This window comes from Terrapene carolina, unplaced genomic scaffold (genome assembly GCF_002925995.2).
Source record: "Terrapene carolina triunguis isolate 2854851 unplaced genomic scaffold, T_m_triunguis-2.0 Scaffold926, whole genome shotgun sequence".
In the NCBI taxonomy this organism is placed as follows: Eukaryota; Metazoa; Chordata; order Testudines; family Emydidae; genus Terrapene; species Terrapene triunguis.
The window spans coordinates 2,027,451-2,041,101 of NW_020665277.1; the positions used below are offsets into that span (position 1 = coordinate 2,027,451).

Genomic DNA, 13,651 nt, shown 5'->3' on the forward strand with positions numbered 1-13,651 from the left:
CAAGAGATTGGCAACTTTGCTGAGACACAATTTCAAAAGCGGCCCTTGATTTTGGTGCCTTTGTTCTTGGGTGCCCACCTTGATGCCTTTGGCCTGATTGCCAGAGGTACTGAGCTCCCATTGACTCCAGCTGAGGCTGACCAGGGTTGTAATTTGAACAAAACTTTTTGGAAAATATATGCAGTTTCAGGGGTTCTATTAAATAAGGCATGGAATGGACTGAGACAGGCATCAAGGGGGATTGAATTCTTCTCTCCTTAGGCTGCCACCTCCCGGCCTAACAACCAGAGCCTACTGCTCTAAGACATGCCGTAGGAATCCCGAAAGATTGTGTGGTGCCTGAGCAGATTCTCCTTAGTACCAGGTCTCAGAGAAGGCTAGTGCCTCCTCTGAAATACTAAGCTCTCCAAGGAATTTAGGGAATGCTGTTCTAAGTGTTTTAAAAATTCAAATACTTAAAAGGTCAACATGGCTGTTCCAAGCACTAAAATCTGGGTTAAACCGTTTTAAATTGCCCCGTGTGAACAGTACGCAGGGGCAGGATTGGCCTGCTAAACCCAGGGTTGTGAGTTCAATCCTTGAGGGGGCCACTTAGGGATCTGGGGCAAAATCAGTACTTGGTCCTGCTAGTGAAGGCAGGGGGCTGGACTCGATGACCTTTCGGGGTCCTTTCCAGCTCTATGAGATAGGTATAGGTATAGGAGTTCACATTTACATGGCATTTAGGCAAGAGCAGTGTTCTGAAGAGCTCATAAGAAATTTGGAGAGCCCAGCAACTGTGTCTGACAGCACGCACGCAGTGAAAAACGTTTAACCTTTGTTTTGAGTCTGTTTGTTGCAACTAATTTGGGTCAAAGATTTTGATCTCACGTTTAGATCCAGAATCTGCTATGATACCACCCAACCCTTAGGGACTGCTCACTCCCAGTGAGACTGTTCAGGGAGTTAAATTTCCACAGGAGTATGGGGGATCAGAATCCAGCCCTTAATCTCCATGTGCAGGGAACTCTCACTAGAGGAGGGAGGTTCTGGACCTCTTTCTCCAGAGATTTTCTCTACTGTGCGTACGTCTGTTACACTCAGTAATAAAGCCACATCACCACTTTGGCTCCAGGTTCTCCACTGCCCTGCGCCTTGCATCCAGTCTGGTATGGCTGCACTCTGCACTTACTTTGCACTAGCACAATATACAGGACAATGGAAAATAGGGCCCTTGGTCTCAAGGAAAAGACACATGGGCGGGGAGGGAGAAACCTCAAGATCTTTAGGGCGGAAAATAGAACATGCCTTTGTGTGGTGCATTCATTTTTCATCAGAAATTCCTCAATCCTTCCCCTCTGAAAAACATCCCTCCCTCTGCCGCTGAAGGTTTCTTTATCTGCATTTGTTGTCTTCCCATTAATTGATCTGGTTTCTCAGTGCTTTTGCTTGGCTGTTCTTTGTTGAACTACCATCAGGGGTTATCTCTGAATCTTTACTCATTTTCTATCCTTTCCAGCACTCCTAAGCTAAACCTTTCAAAATGTTTTATCAATCAGGGTTTCAGTGTGGCCTGAATTGCACCAGCTTTGTGTAAATCAGCCGAACCAAGAACAGCCAGCCAGGAGAAATTTAAGAATATGATCATTTTAAAAATTTAGGCAATTTTTAGTGATCCCTATGTATCATTTATGTTTCAGCTGAAACTTGTAAAGCTCGTTGGGATCCTTCAGGATGAAAGGCCCAGCTATGGACCCAGTGCCGTCAGCAGAAGGGCACTGGCTTGAGCCTTTTAAGACTCTATTTATTATTATTTATAGCAGCTCCATACACTAGTTCTGTTGGGGGAAAAGGCAAGACTTTGCCAGTTATTTAAAGCAACAGAGATGTAACTGCTGCCCCAAAGACTTGTTACTTACTGGTAAATGGCCATGTGTCTTCTTCATAAAGAAAATGAATGCACAGGATGCTCAGAGTCACGACGTTCGATCATGGATATGAAGTCAGTGTGTGTGCCACTATCAATGGCCCTTTTCATTTTAAAGTGCTTTGATTTATAGAGAACAAAAATAGTCACCATGGCAATATAAACACGTGTAAATACCACAACCCTGAGAGTGAGTCAGACATGCTGAAGAGGACTGAGCAGTCTCAGTGTCTTTCTGCTAACACATCTGGGGTGGGAGGATAAGATTATCTCACTTTAAAAATATATCAAAGAAACCAAGATTTGTTCTGAATAATTCTGTGTCCTCTCAGATACTGAAGGCGAATCCTTCAAAGCTAAACATGCCAGTCTGATAACAAGCGAGAAAAGGAATGAGAAATGGACACAAAGGAGCAGGGGCAGGTTTAGCTTTAACAACTTTTAAATCTAAAAAATATATATATATATATTTTTAAACCGACAAACCCTGGTTCGGAAAACCTGTGCAATTTTACTGGGAGTGGCTTATCCCATTATTTCAAAGGGACCACAAACTTTGTTCAGGTGTCATTAATGTAATACAGGTTGAACCTCTCTAATCCGGCACTCCCTGGTCCAGCAACATCCGTGATCCGGCATAGGCGCCGAATTCGTGGGTACACATGGAAAAAAATTAGTGGGTGTGGAGCATCCACCAGCGCCAAGCTCCCCCCTCTACCCTCCTCCCCCCATGCCTCTTGCGCGCCAGCAGCCCCACACTTACCAACTCCTCATGCCCAGAGCTTCCGGAGCACTGCGAACAGCTGATTCACGACGTTCAAGCTTCGGGAGGGAGGGGGAGGACCTGGGGACGGCTTCGGAGCCCCTGGGCAGGGGGCCGGCGGCCAGGACCCCGGGTGGGAGGCAACGCTGGGTGCAAAGCCTGGGGGTGCTGCAGCACCCCCCACACTCCTACTTCTCGTGCCTATGGAGACCCACTGGCATTCTGCATTGACCTCCTGTGGTTTGGCAAATTCTCTGGTTCGGCCCCGGTCAGGTCCTGAGGGTGCCGGACTAGAGAGGTTCAACCTGTAGAAATATATGGTGAGAGGAGGAAGGATAGTCTTGTGGCTATAGCACTGGCTCGGGAGACTCTGGAAATCTGGTTTGGATCTCAGCACTGCATAGGGGCTAAAGCAGGGCCCGGAAGCATACAAGAAACCACAAACCACACCCCTGGCCCTAAGCAATCTGGATCCATCATTAATGGCTGTGCAAAGACCTGCTTGTGGATTTAGGGGAGATCCCAAATGACCCCCCCCCCAAAGTCAGAGAAACGCTCCCCTTTACTGTTTGGAGTTTTCTGGCAGGTGTTTATGCTCAGCATCACCTGGAATTTGACCCTTACAGCCTAAATAGTCTGTACACAAAGTAGCTTATTGGTAGATTCTTAGTTGATATTTTACAAGGCTAAGGGGGAGGAGAACAAGAGAGAGCCCAGCCAGAGGGATCATATAGTATACGTATGTAAAGAACAAAATATCGTTTTAGCAGAGAAAATCACATCAGTTCTGCCTGGGCTAGAACTTCTGAATGGCTATGTCCTTCCAGATGGGAGCTCTGTGAAAGTCACCCAGTTTGGAACATGATTTATTAAAAATGATTATATTAGGGTTTAAAAGGGATTAAACATTGTATTAGCAAAGCAAAAGTCATAGGGGAGTGTATAAAATGTCACAGCATGCACATCACAGTTGTTTGTAAGATTACTTCTCTTTATATAAGGCCACTATATATATATATATATATTCAGAAGGAACATTAATCTAGTGCAGAATTAAAACAGTGTATGTCATTTGTGTTTAACAACAGCGTAGGAAAGCCTGGCTTTGGCAAAGGTTCCATGAGCTATTCCCTGCTCTGGGATTCTCTTTCTTGTTCACATTATAAGCTCTCTGGGCTAGGGACTATCTGCTCTATGTATCTTTTTACAGTGCTGAGCATGTTCTCAGCGCTTAACAGCTAAAAATAATAAGCTAAAATTATGTTATAGCTCATAGGAATTGCTAGACTGAATCAGGCTTGAGATTCCTCTGGTTCCTCATCCTGTCTGGACTAAGAAAATACTCTGTCACATCATGTGTAGTTAGACTGTAGAACTCATTGCCACAGGAAGTCATTGAGGCCAATAACTTGGCGAGATTTTAAAAAGGGATTGGAGATGTATATGAGTATTCAGAGTTACCATAATTAATTAAACAAAATAGGATGTGATCTAACGTGGGAGGCAGATTAGTTAGGTGACCATTACAGATGGTAGCTGCACTGCTGTCTCTTCTTGGGGATTCTCTGAGTACACCCCGCAAAGGTGTGAGGCCTCAGGCCTTTACCTTTCTTGGAGTGGAATTCTGCAATTCACCCACTCTCAGACCAGGACCTGGGTTACAGGTATCAACTGTGACTAATTCAGCAGGTCCAACTTTGGACCCTGCTGAGGTTTCTCTTTGAGATCCCGAGAGACAGCATATGGTTGCAGTATACAGAAAGAGCATTTTCAAAACAAAACATGATTTATTTTGCCCTAAAGGGTACACAGTGCTTAAAAAACTAGATTTAAAATAACTAAGAGGCCTACATGCATGTTCCCTTACCTACGCTTAGCTTTGCTCTGGTTTATTCCCCATCTCTAAGTTGGGAGAAGCAGCCTACACTGCTTGCAGCCTGTAGTCCCCTGTCTCTGAGAGCTTTAGTCAGACTGTCAGCCTTTTCCACTACAACCACACTGCAAACAGCCTTTTCACTGACACATCCTGGTCAGCCTCTCTGACCGCCTGCCCCCTCCCAGCACTGTGGCTGAGAAGTCTCTCTTCATGGCTATGAACATGGCTATTGTTTGAGGAAATGCTCCTTGTCTAGGACATGGTCTTACCTTTCCTGGGTTCCTTAACAACCTCCCTTTTACAGCCTCCTTTAACTCTGTGCATTCAGGCAGGTAATAACACCAAATTGAACAGGGAAACTGAGTTACATGATATTCATAAAAAGTAATACAGGCATTTTCCCAGCTTGTCACATCATACATCTTAATGCTGCAGGGTTGTTATATTTTCCTATGAAGCATCTAGTACCGGCCACTGATGGAGACAGAACATTGGGCTAGATGGTCCTCAGGTCTGATTCAGTCTGGCAATGCCTGTGTTCCGGTGTCTCCAGAAGTGGTCAGTAACAGCCACTTCAGTGGAATAAAATCTGCACTAGGCAGTTGTGAGGTAACCTGCCCCCAGAGAAAGTTGTCTCTTAGACCCTGATAGTTGGGTTCATGCCCCAAAGCTTCAGGTTTTATATTCTTTCCCTTGTTTATGGTTGTAACTGCTACTTCCGCAATGTAATTGCTCCTTCCCCCAGACCCACTCTGGCCCCCAAATCATGAAGGTTAACTAGAGAATTCCTAGAGGCTATTTTGAAGGGTCAGTACTAGAACACACTTCCCTGTGATTTTTGTTGCAGACAGATTATCTAGAGAGAAGCAAAGTGGGACTGTACAAATCTCTCATGGCTGGACTGAAATATAATCACCTGAAATATGGAACCACCTGAAATATGGAATTCAGTGCTCCAGAAGCTGAGGTAAGAAGGGCCCCCGGAGGGTGAAGTCCAGTATACACTGATTCTTAAAGAGTATGTGGGGACACTGCAGGCTTCCCTCTCTGTGCATCATCCCTAACCTGCATGCTGATGAGTTGGATTGGGGCTATTGAGGCCCTGCCAGCCAGGCCATCCTTTTCATCACATGGAATCCTCCTGTCAACAGCTAGTACACCTGGGATAGGGGCAGGAGTGGTGCCAGGGTTTTTGCCGCCCTAGGTGGCAGCGCTCCTCCTCTGAGCATTCGGCGGCGGGGGTCCTTCCGCGCTGCGTCTTCGGGGCACTTCGGCGGCGGGTCCCGGAGCGAGTGAAGGACCCGCCGCCGAATTTCCGCTGAAGACCCGGAGCGGAAGGACTCCCCCCCCCGCCAAATTTCCACCGCGGGTGGCAAAATGCCGCCCCCCAAATCCTGCCACCCTAGGCGACCGCCTAGGGTCACCTAGTGGAAGCGCCGGCCCTGGATAGGGGATGGGTGCTGCTGTTAATGGGAACACAGGCCATTGTGAAATGTTACACTGCATGCAGATTCCAATTTGCATCTCCATTGGCACAGAGTAAAGACCTGACTTGTTTTAATATAGGGGGCAATAAGAGAGAGATTAGTGTCCACACATGTAACTGGGGCTCAGTGGACTCTGGGGCTCCAAACCATGGGCCAAATTTATCTTCTCTGCATCTGTTACTCTAGAACAGGTGCACACATACACTTCCAAACAGCAGCATTACTCTGTGCCCAGTTCAGACTGGCAATGCCCGCACTTCCTCCTGCTACGTGCAGGAATGACCTGTGCAGGGAGGACTGTGTACGTGTGTAGCTGTGTGTGCCCAAAACAGTGGGATTTCCCCCCCGGACTGTTAGGATTTGTCATGGGGGAAACTGTAGAGCACCTTCTCTGCTGGTTTTAGGGGAAGAGAGGACTGGGACAGAAAACCTTCCCCACTGTCCCCAGGTTTTTTTGCATGTACCAAATCAAATTCCTGGTGGCTAGAATTTGGCCCTATTTCTAATGCAGCATAAAACCATCATGCCCATGCTATAACCAGAGATCCTGCAAGCTGCATCCATGTAGGCAGTACCTGTGCCCATGCAGAGCCCTGTTCACTTGAATGGAGCTCAGTGCTGGTGTAAGCCTACAAACATGGAAGAGCTTGCAGGATCGGGGCCCTAGTCAGTAAAGGGTGAATAATAAACTCCAGCACAGTCTTTTGCACGGTTGCCCTGAGAAACTCAAAGTAACTCCTGGATTTTATTCCCATGATTTCTCTCCCTCTCTCCCCACTTCGAGAAATCCCTCTTGTACACTGCCGCAGCCTTAAAACAGTCAGGAACTCTGAGAATGGCACATCCCAGAAAACGCAGCTTTTACATGTAATTTCATCAGATTTAGTTTTTAATTTTAGGGGGAGAAATGGTGAAAAATCCAGGAGATTTGGGGAAGGGAAAATGTGGTTTTGAAACGTAAAGATTAGAAAGCAAATAAAGAAACATCCTCATAAGCCCCCAGGGGAGATTCTCCGGTTGGAGGAGAATAATAAAGAGATGGATATAGCCACAGGGAGGGAAGAAGGAAGGAAGGAAAGAGCATAATGGCTTAGTATGATGGATACACATTTCCTTTCAGATGAGTGTCTCTCTCTTGCAGAAGGTCTGTCCTAATATAAGATCCCTACAATGCTGGTGGCTATATTTCTTGGCAAAGGTGCAATTTAAGAGAATAAACTAGGTTGACAGAAATATTCCATTTCATAGCAGGCAATGAGCTCTCTTTCAAGCCACTCTGCAGACTGTGTAGTCGTGACTGTGGGGTCATTTGCGAAGCTAGCAGCATTTGTAAAGCAATTGGATTCAGCTGAAATGGAAGTATACCTGCTCATTGTCATATTTTGTGAGGTGCATTTGTAGATTGTCTAAACGCTAATTTCCAGAGTCATCTGTGCTCTAGGTGATTGGGGGCAGAATGTGTATGTGCTAGTTTGATTTATGGTAGTGTAATCGCCGCTCGACCAGGGGTGTTTCTACAATGGATAGGGATGCTAAAACAATTATGCAGTGCTCCTGTAGGCAAAACACCATGCTCTCAGTCACCAAGGTAATGATGCAGGTTGCAGTCTTTAGACTGTGAGGCCCCAGTCCTGTATGGAGACATCAGTGGGACTCTGCATTGACACAGGAGTCAGTGGTAGTGGATCCCAGCAGAGACTCATGAACAAAGTTTGGGAAGTGCCATTTATCAAATATTGCCAATTCTAAGCATTCAAAAATCTTTAGTCAGGCCCCAAAGCTCATAAAATTGGCTTTAAAATATGAGATTTTAAAAATGATAAATATTGGGTTTATAAAGATTTATAATCTCATGCTCTGATCCTTTAACTGCCTACACGTGGGAAAGCAGCAGGAGTGGGACCTAAATTCTTTGACGCTACAGGGAAAGCATCAGTGGAACAATAAAGCTGCCAGTTTTATGTCACGTGGTTACTCAGCATACAGCCATTGGGCTGATTCTAATAACCCTTCCTCCACCCCAGAGCCTAGTATAGAGCCAGAAACATTTAAATAAATAAAAAATAGCAGTGCCATTCTGAATTAAGATACTGTGTCTGAAGAAAGAACAGGAGTACTTGTGGCACCTTAGAGACTAACACATTTATTTGAGCATAAGCTTTCGTGGGCTACAGCCTGAAGAATACGCTAATAACAATACATCACAAAGAGAAATGATTCTGTATATTTAAATTGCCTAAGATGCATTACGAGATGCCTCCTACTAAGGGTAAGAAAAATTACTGCTCAGAACATATAAATCTGATCAACTGCTGTTTTATCACCTCTGCCCCGCTCCTCCCCCAGAGAGCAAATGCTTCCTGCTGCCCTTCATTGTCTGTTTAGATCACATCAATTTAATTTAAAAAAGTTACAAGGGATTTTATTTAGTCAAACCATTTGCCACGTCCATATTTCTAAAAGGCTCCTTGTCTCTCTCAGGACCCAGATTATACAGTGATAATGATCTCTTGGTTAGACATTTACTTCCCGTTAGGAGCCAGCATGGAATAATAATAAAAAGCCCTGCTGACTAAAAATGGACTAGGGGCTGTATTTTTTTTTTAAATCAGTACAAACACCTAACAAAACCCCACCTGAAAAATAAAACATGGAGCTAATTTATGTGCGCAGTGTTATCACCATGTTGGTCCCAGACCATACTGCTCACCCCTGAAACCAATGTCGACCCTCTTCACTTCAACCAGTCCAGGATTTGACCTTTATTGTAGTGAATGCTCTCGTAAAAGCTTTTCTCTCTCATTCACCTTTGGTTCCCAGCTCCACTACTGTCACACCCAGGCCTCAGAAGGGCTGCAATGCCTGTTTGTATCAGTTGGGCTGTGGTTTTGTAAAACAGGGCCTATCCAAGAAGCTAAAAGATTCAGAAGACAAAATTCTCGCTCTTGTTCATGGCAGTAATGATGATCGATGGTGTCTGTTCTCTTTCCTGACTAACACACTTATTGGTGCTTTAGTTTAAGGGCATCTAGTAGGAAGAAGGTTGTTGACACTACTTTGGAATCATGATCAGGTTCAAACTTCCCATCCTCACTTGAAGGTTCCCCATGACTCAGCCCCCACAGATACCTCTCCCCTCATTTCCTCCTCCCTACTTTGCCCTCCTACACTCTTCTCATTCCTCTCTCCTGAGCTGACTGCTCCTTTTGAGGCCTCCTCCCACTCCTGGCCTTGTGTCTTCTTTCACACTGCCCCTGCACTCGGCACAGCCTCCCACTAGCCCTGTGCCAAGCGTCCTCCCTGTCTTCCCCGGCCCACTTCTCTCCTGAAATCTCCTGCGTTGGTCTTGCTGAGGAGATCTCCACATCTGCTTGTGTTTTAAATCCACCCCTGCAATGCAGAGGCCTTGCAAACCTTTGTGTCTAGTTAAGGTTCTATCCCTAAAACAAACACCAATTGCACGTGAACGGCTGCATGGGTTCTGAGGGATAACTGGCTGCAAATTACGGATCACTTTCTCACAGTTGCTTTTATCTGTGTATGTACGTATGTCATGCACAGTGGGAAAGTAGCAATACTGGGAACTACTGCAACTTCAACATCATCACTTCGGCTGGGAGGAAAGAATTGCCGGGCGCTCTAACGAAATTAGTTGAAAGGAGTTGGTGTTGCTGTTCAGCCTGAGATGCAGCCAGTTTCCTCTTGGGATCCCAATTTCAAAAAGAAATTGGCTCCTTTAACAGTCTTGGCTAGGAAGCTTGCAGCAGTGCCAGGCTGGTTCCAACGGCACCTCGAAGAATATCACATCTACCAAAGCTGTGGTAGCTCATGTCAGCCATGATGTTTTTTTTCTCCTGCTCCCACTGCAAGTTTCCATCTGTGTGTGATTATTTCCTCTGCAGCTGGGTGCAGAGACAAATTTTCATACAGACATCTATACTGGGACTCCTTTTCCCAGAGGCAGTGATTCTGCCAAGAGCACTGCTGCTTTGGGCACTGAATCGATGTGGTTCTTCTCAGCTTCCATCGTTCCAAACTGAATTACCCTTTTTCTTCAATGCCAAATATATATATTCATTTATTATGCTGTCCGCTTAAAGTACCAAACTGGAACCTGCTGCAGAAACAGAAGCACAGGAACCTAGGATTTGCCAGACAGATCACAGGTCTGATCCTATCAGTCCAGTATCTGTCTCTGACAGTGGCCAGCACCCAATGCTTCAGAAGAAGGGGCAAGAAACCCTGCAGTGGGCAGATGTGGGATAATCTGCCTTCTGTCCTAATCCCTAATAGTTCGAGATGGTTTTGCAAGCGTACAGTGATCACCTAGATAGTACTCATTTATACTTGTCTAAGCTATCTAACTATGGAAGAACTGCAGAGTTCATAGAGAACTCAACTACACATTTTGTAGGTAACAAAATCTATCTGTGGTATTTGGAGAGTGCCCATCACTGTAGTACATAAATGCTATGAATGGACTAGAAGACCTCAAAGCTCTCTTGTGGTTTATGTATTAGGTGAGGTATGTGTACAAATACAAAGAGCATGCTTGCATCTGGGACTTAAGATGTGTGAAGAAAGTTGGTACAAAGTACTGCACACATAAAGGAGCTCAGAGTTTCTTTGTAAAGAAAGCTCTGACATGCAGAGCAGGCAGAAGGTCTAAAATGAACACACAGCCACATGCTAAAGCAAACTGATGATTTCGTTTTGTTTAAAAAAAAAAAAAAAGACCCCTGGTAAGCAGAATCAGATACTAAGGTACTCGAGGGAGATGGAAGATAGAGAAAATGTGTTAATGAAGGAAAAGAGAGTACTGGAACATCCGCTGGGAGAGAGGAGAAGGAGGAAGGCGTGAATGTTATCAGATGTACTACACCTTCAAAGATATCTAGGGCAAGGAATCTTCAATCTTGCATCAGTTATGAGATTAAAATAGTAGATGGGGATGTGAAAAATCACTTTCAAAGATCCAAGAGGCAATACTAGTCTCGGAGAACCAGAATGAATGTGTCCCACACAGACACCTGTATCCCAGGGACCACCACTCTATCCTCCTTCCTTCCTTCCCCTTTGTTCAGTCTGTAGGTGACATCCTGGCTCCACTGAAATCAATGTGATATTTTTTCTCCATTGATTTCAGTGGGGCCAGGACTTTACCGGTAGGTTTATATATTGAAAACTCCAAGTCATTTAAAATTAAATAAAAAAATAGAACTGCTGGATGTCCAGTCTGACATATCTGCCAACAGAGAACAATGGGAATTGCTGCAATAGTCGATAACATTGGACGTGGCACATTGCCACAGACAATCACTATCAATTAAATTCCACCTACTTGCCTTTAAAGCTACTGAGCACTTCCCCACCTAATAAATCACACAGTCGAAGTTATTGTTGAACTGCATATCAGTCAACAATAAACCATATGCCAAACAGGGCAAGTTATTTATTACCCAGCCATGGACAATAATGAATAGACTCAGATTTTATAAAGAGCAAAACAAACCCAGCCCTCACCCTCGAAGGATCATACCATGTTACTAAATTGTGTAATTAATCATGTCAGTTGCACAGCCACACAGAGTTTTTTCAGTTGGTGGAATTTCAGTTATGGAGGGTTATTTTTTATGCTCAAACCTACAAGGCTGCAATTTCTGAGCAGCAAATGTGAGATAAATGGTGTGAGTGTTTGGTTTACTGAAGGGGTCTTTTTAACATATGGAACAAAATGTAATGGGATTCTGTTTGAGCTCTATAACCTGCTCCATACAGAGCATGCTACTAAATCGTATTGCTGAGCTAGAGGCTAAAAGCTAACAAACATAAGTGAATAAATAAATAAAGGTCTGTTAGCAAGGAATTCATATTTCCTAATTTTTCTAGAAAAGTAAAAGTTGAGGCACTTACTGAGTGGAAGGATGGTTTTGTGGTTAAGGTATCAGACTGGGACCCAGGGAGACCTGGGCTCAGTATGTAACTTTATCATGAACTTTTTGGATGATGGACAAATCACTTAATCTGTCCGTATCTCAGTTTTTCATCTGTAAACTGAGGATATTAATACTTTCACTCTTGTTTAATTAGATTGGAAGTTCCTTGGGACGGGAACTGCCTATTACTAAGTGTATGTACATCACCTAGCACAATCTCAGTTGGGATCCCTAGGTGTACTGTAATACAAATTAAGAGTAGTAATATACTGGCATGCTAAATTTCTGATGCTTTGTTACTTCAAATTCAAATGCTGAGCTTCTTAAAATTAACCTCAATATATTATTAGACCTGACTAGTCTGTATGTGTCCATTTAGTAAGTTCCACTTGCACAACTTTAATATAAATCAGCCCCAACCCAAGTCTGTAGATCTGTGGTAGTGACAATTTGCAGCAAGAGCAAATTTTCCCCACATCTTCCATGGGAAATCCTATGTGCACTCTGCCATCCTGTCACACACAGAGACCCGATTAAGCTACACGTTTATGTCAAAATCAATAAAGGAAACACAATATGTGCAGTGTCAGCACCCTCTGCTGACAAGAAACTGTCTACACGTTATGCAGATATTGCTCAGGACAAATTAAGAACATTGCTGTATGCAGGGTTGTTGTAACCATGTACCCAGGATATTAGAGGGACAAGGTGGGTGAGGTCATATCTTTTATTGGACCAACTTCTATTGGTGAGAGAGAGAGAAAGAAGCTTTCAAGCTATCCAGAGCTATTGCATCCACTTTTATTTTACTTATTAAAATCATAGGGGTTAGCAGTAGAAAATTACAAGCGCCTGTCAAGTATCCCCCCATACAAGGGGGAGAACCATGCCCAAACAGATGGGCATATCCATTAATCCTACTCAGGATCTTGCGGGTGTATTAATTCTGATGAATGTGCTATACCCCATGCTAAGTGTGGTGCCAAGATTTGGGGGAGTGCAGTGCTCATGAAGGAAAGCAACTGGGTGGGCAAGTGGGGATGCCCTGTGGGATGGGGGGGGGGCGAGTGGGGGATGCCCCCACCTCTCAGAGCCCCTATGCTTCCCCTCCCCAGTCTCCTGCTCCCCTTTGTGCCCCCTCATAGGAGCCCCCTGCTGCCCCCCCCCTTTCTCACTCTCCAATTGCCTCCTCCCCCCACAGCTCCCTGCCTCCCCCCTTTCAGTCCCCAGGAGTCTATCACCAAATCACCGCAATGGTTCCTTCCACCTTCCCCCCCCCCCAACACATAATGGTTCCTTCCGCCCGTGGCCGTGTCCGCGCGGCGGGGCTGCTGATAAAGTTTTCCCCCAGGAGGCTTCGCGGGCTTTTGCGGCTTCTCGCGAGAGTTCGCAATCTCGGCCGCTTCCCATGATGGCGGCTCCTGCTGCGGCTCCGCCGGCTCCCGCCGAGCCCCGGCTTCGCACGCGGGACGTGCTGATCCCCGGAGGCCCGGCGGACTTCGGGTCGCTGCTGCTGTCGGCCCCGGTGCTGGCGGGGCTGGAGGCCGCCGGGTTCTTGAGGCCTTCCCCGGTGCAGCTGAAGGCCATTCCGCTGGGGCGCTGCGGCCTGGGTGAGTGGGGCGCGGGGGCTGGGGCGGTGCAGGGGCTGGAGGGGGTTGGGTGAGGCCGGGGGGCTGGGTCGGG

At 45.6% G+C, this 13,651-nt stretch overlaps 1 protein-coding gene across 1 annotated transcript in view; it reads left to right on the forward strand.

The window, feature by feature from the left end:
- The first annotated feature begins 13,371 nt into the window (after positions 1-13,371).
- DDX20 (DEAD-box helicase 20) overlaps positions 13,372-13,651 on the forward strand; it is a 7,043-nt gene continuing 6,763 nt past the window's right edge. Inside the window, exon 1 of the mRNA XM_026661143.1 lies at positions 13,372-13,627. Within this exon, the coding sequence (XP_026516928.1) occupies positions 13,377-13,627 (251 nt within the window). The 5' untranslated portion in view covers positions 13,372-13,376. The remainder of the gene's footprint in view (positions 13,628-13,651) is intronic.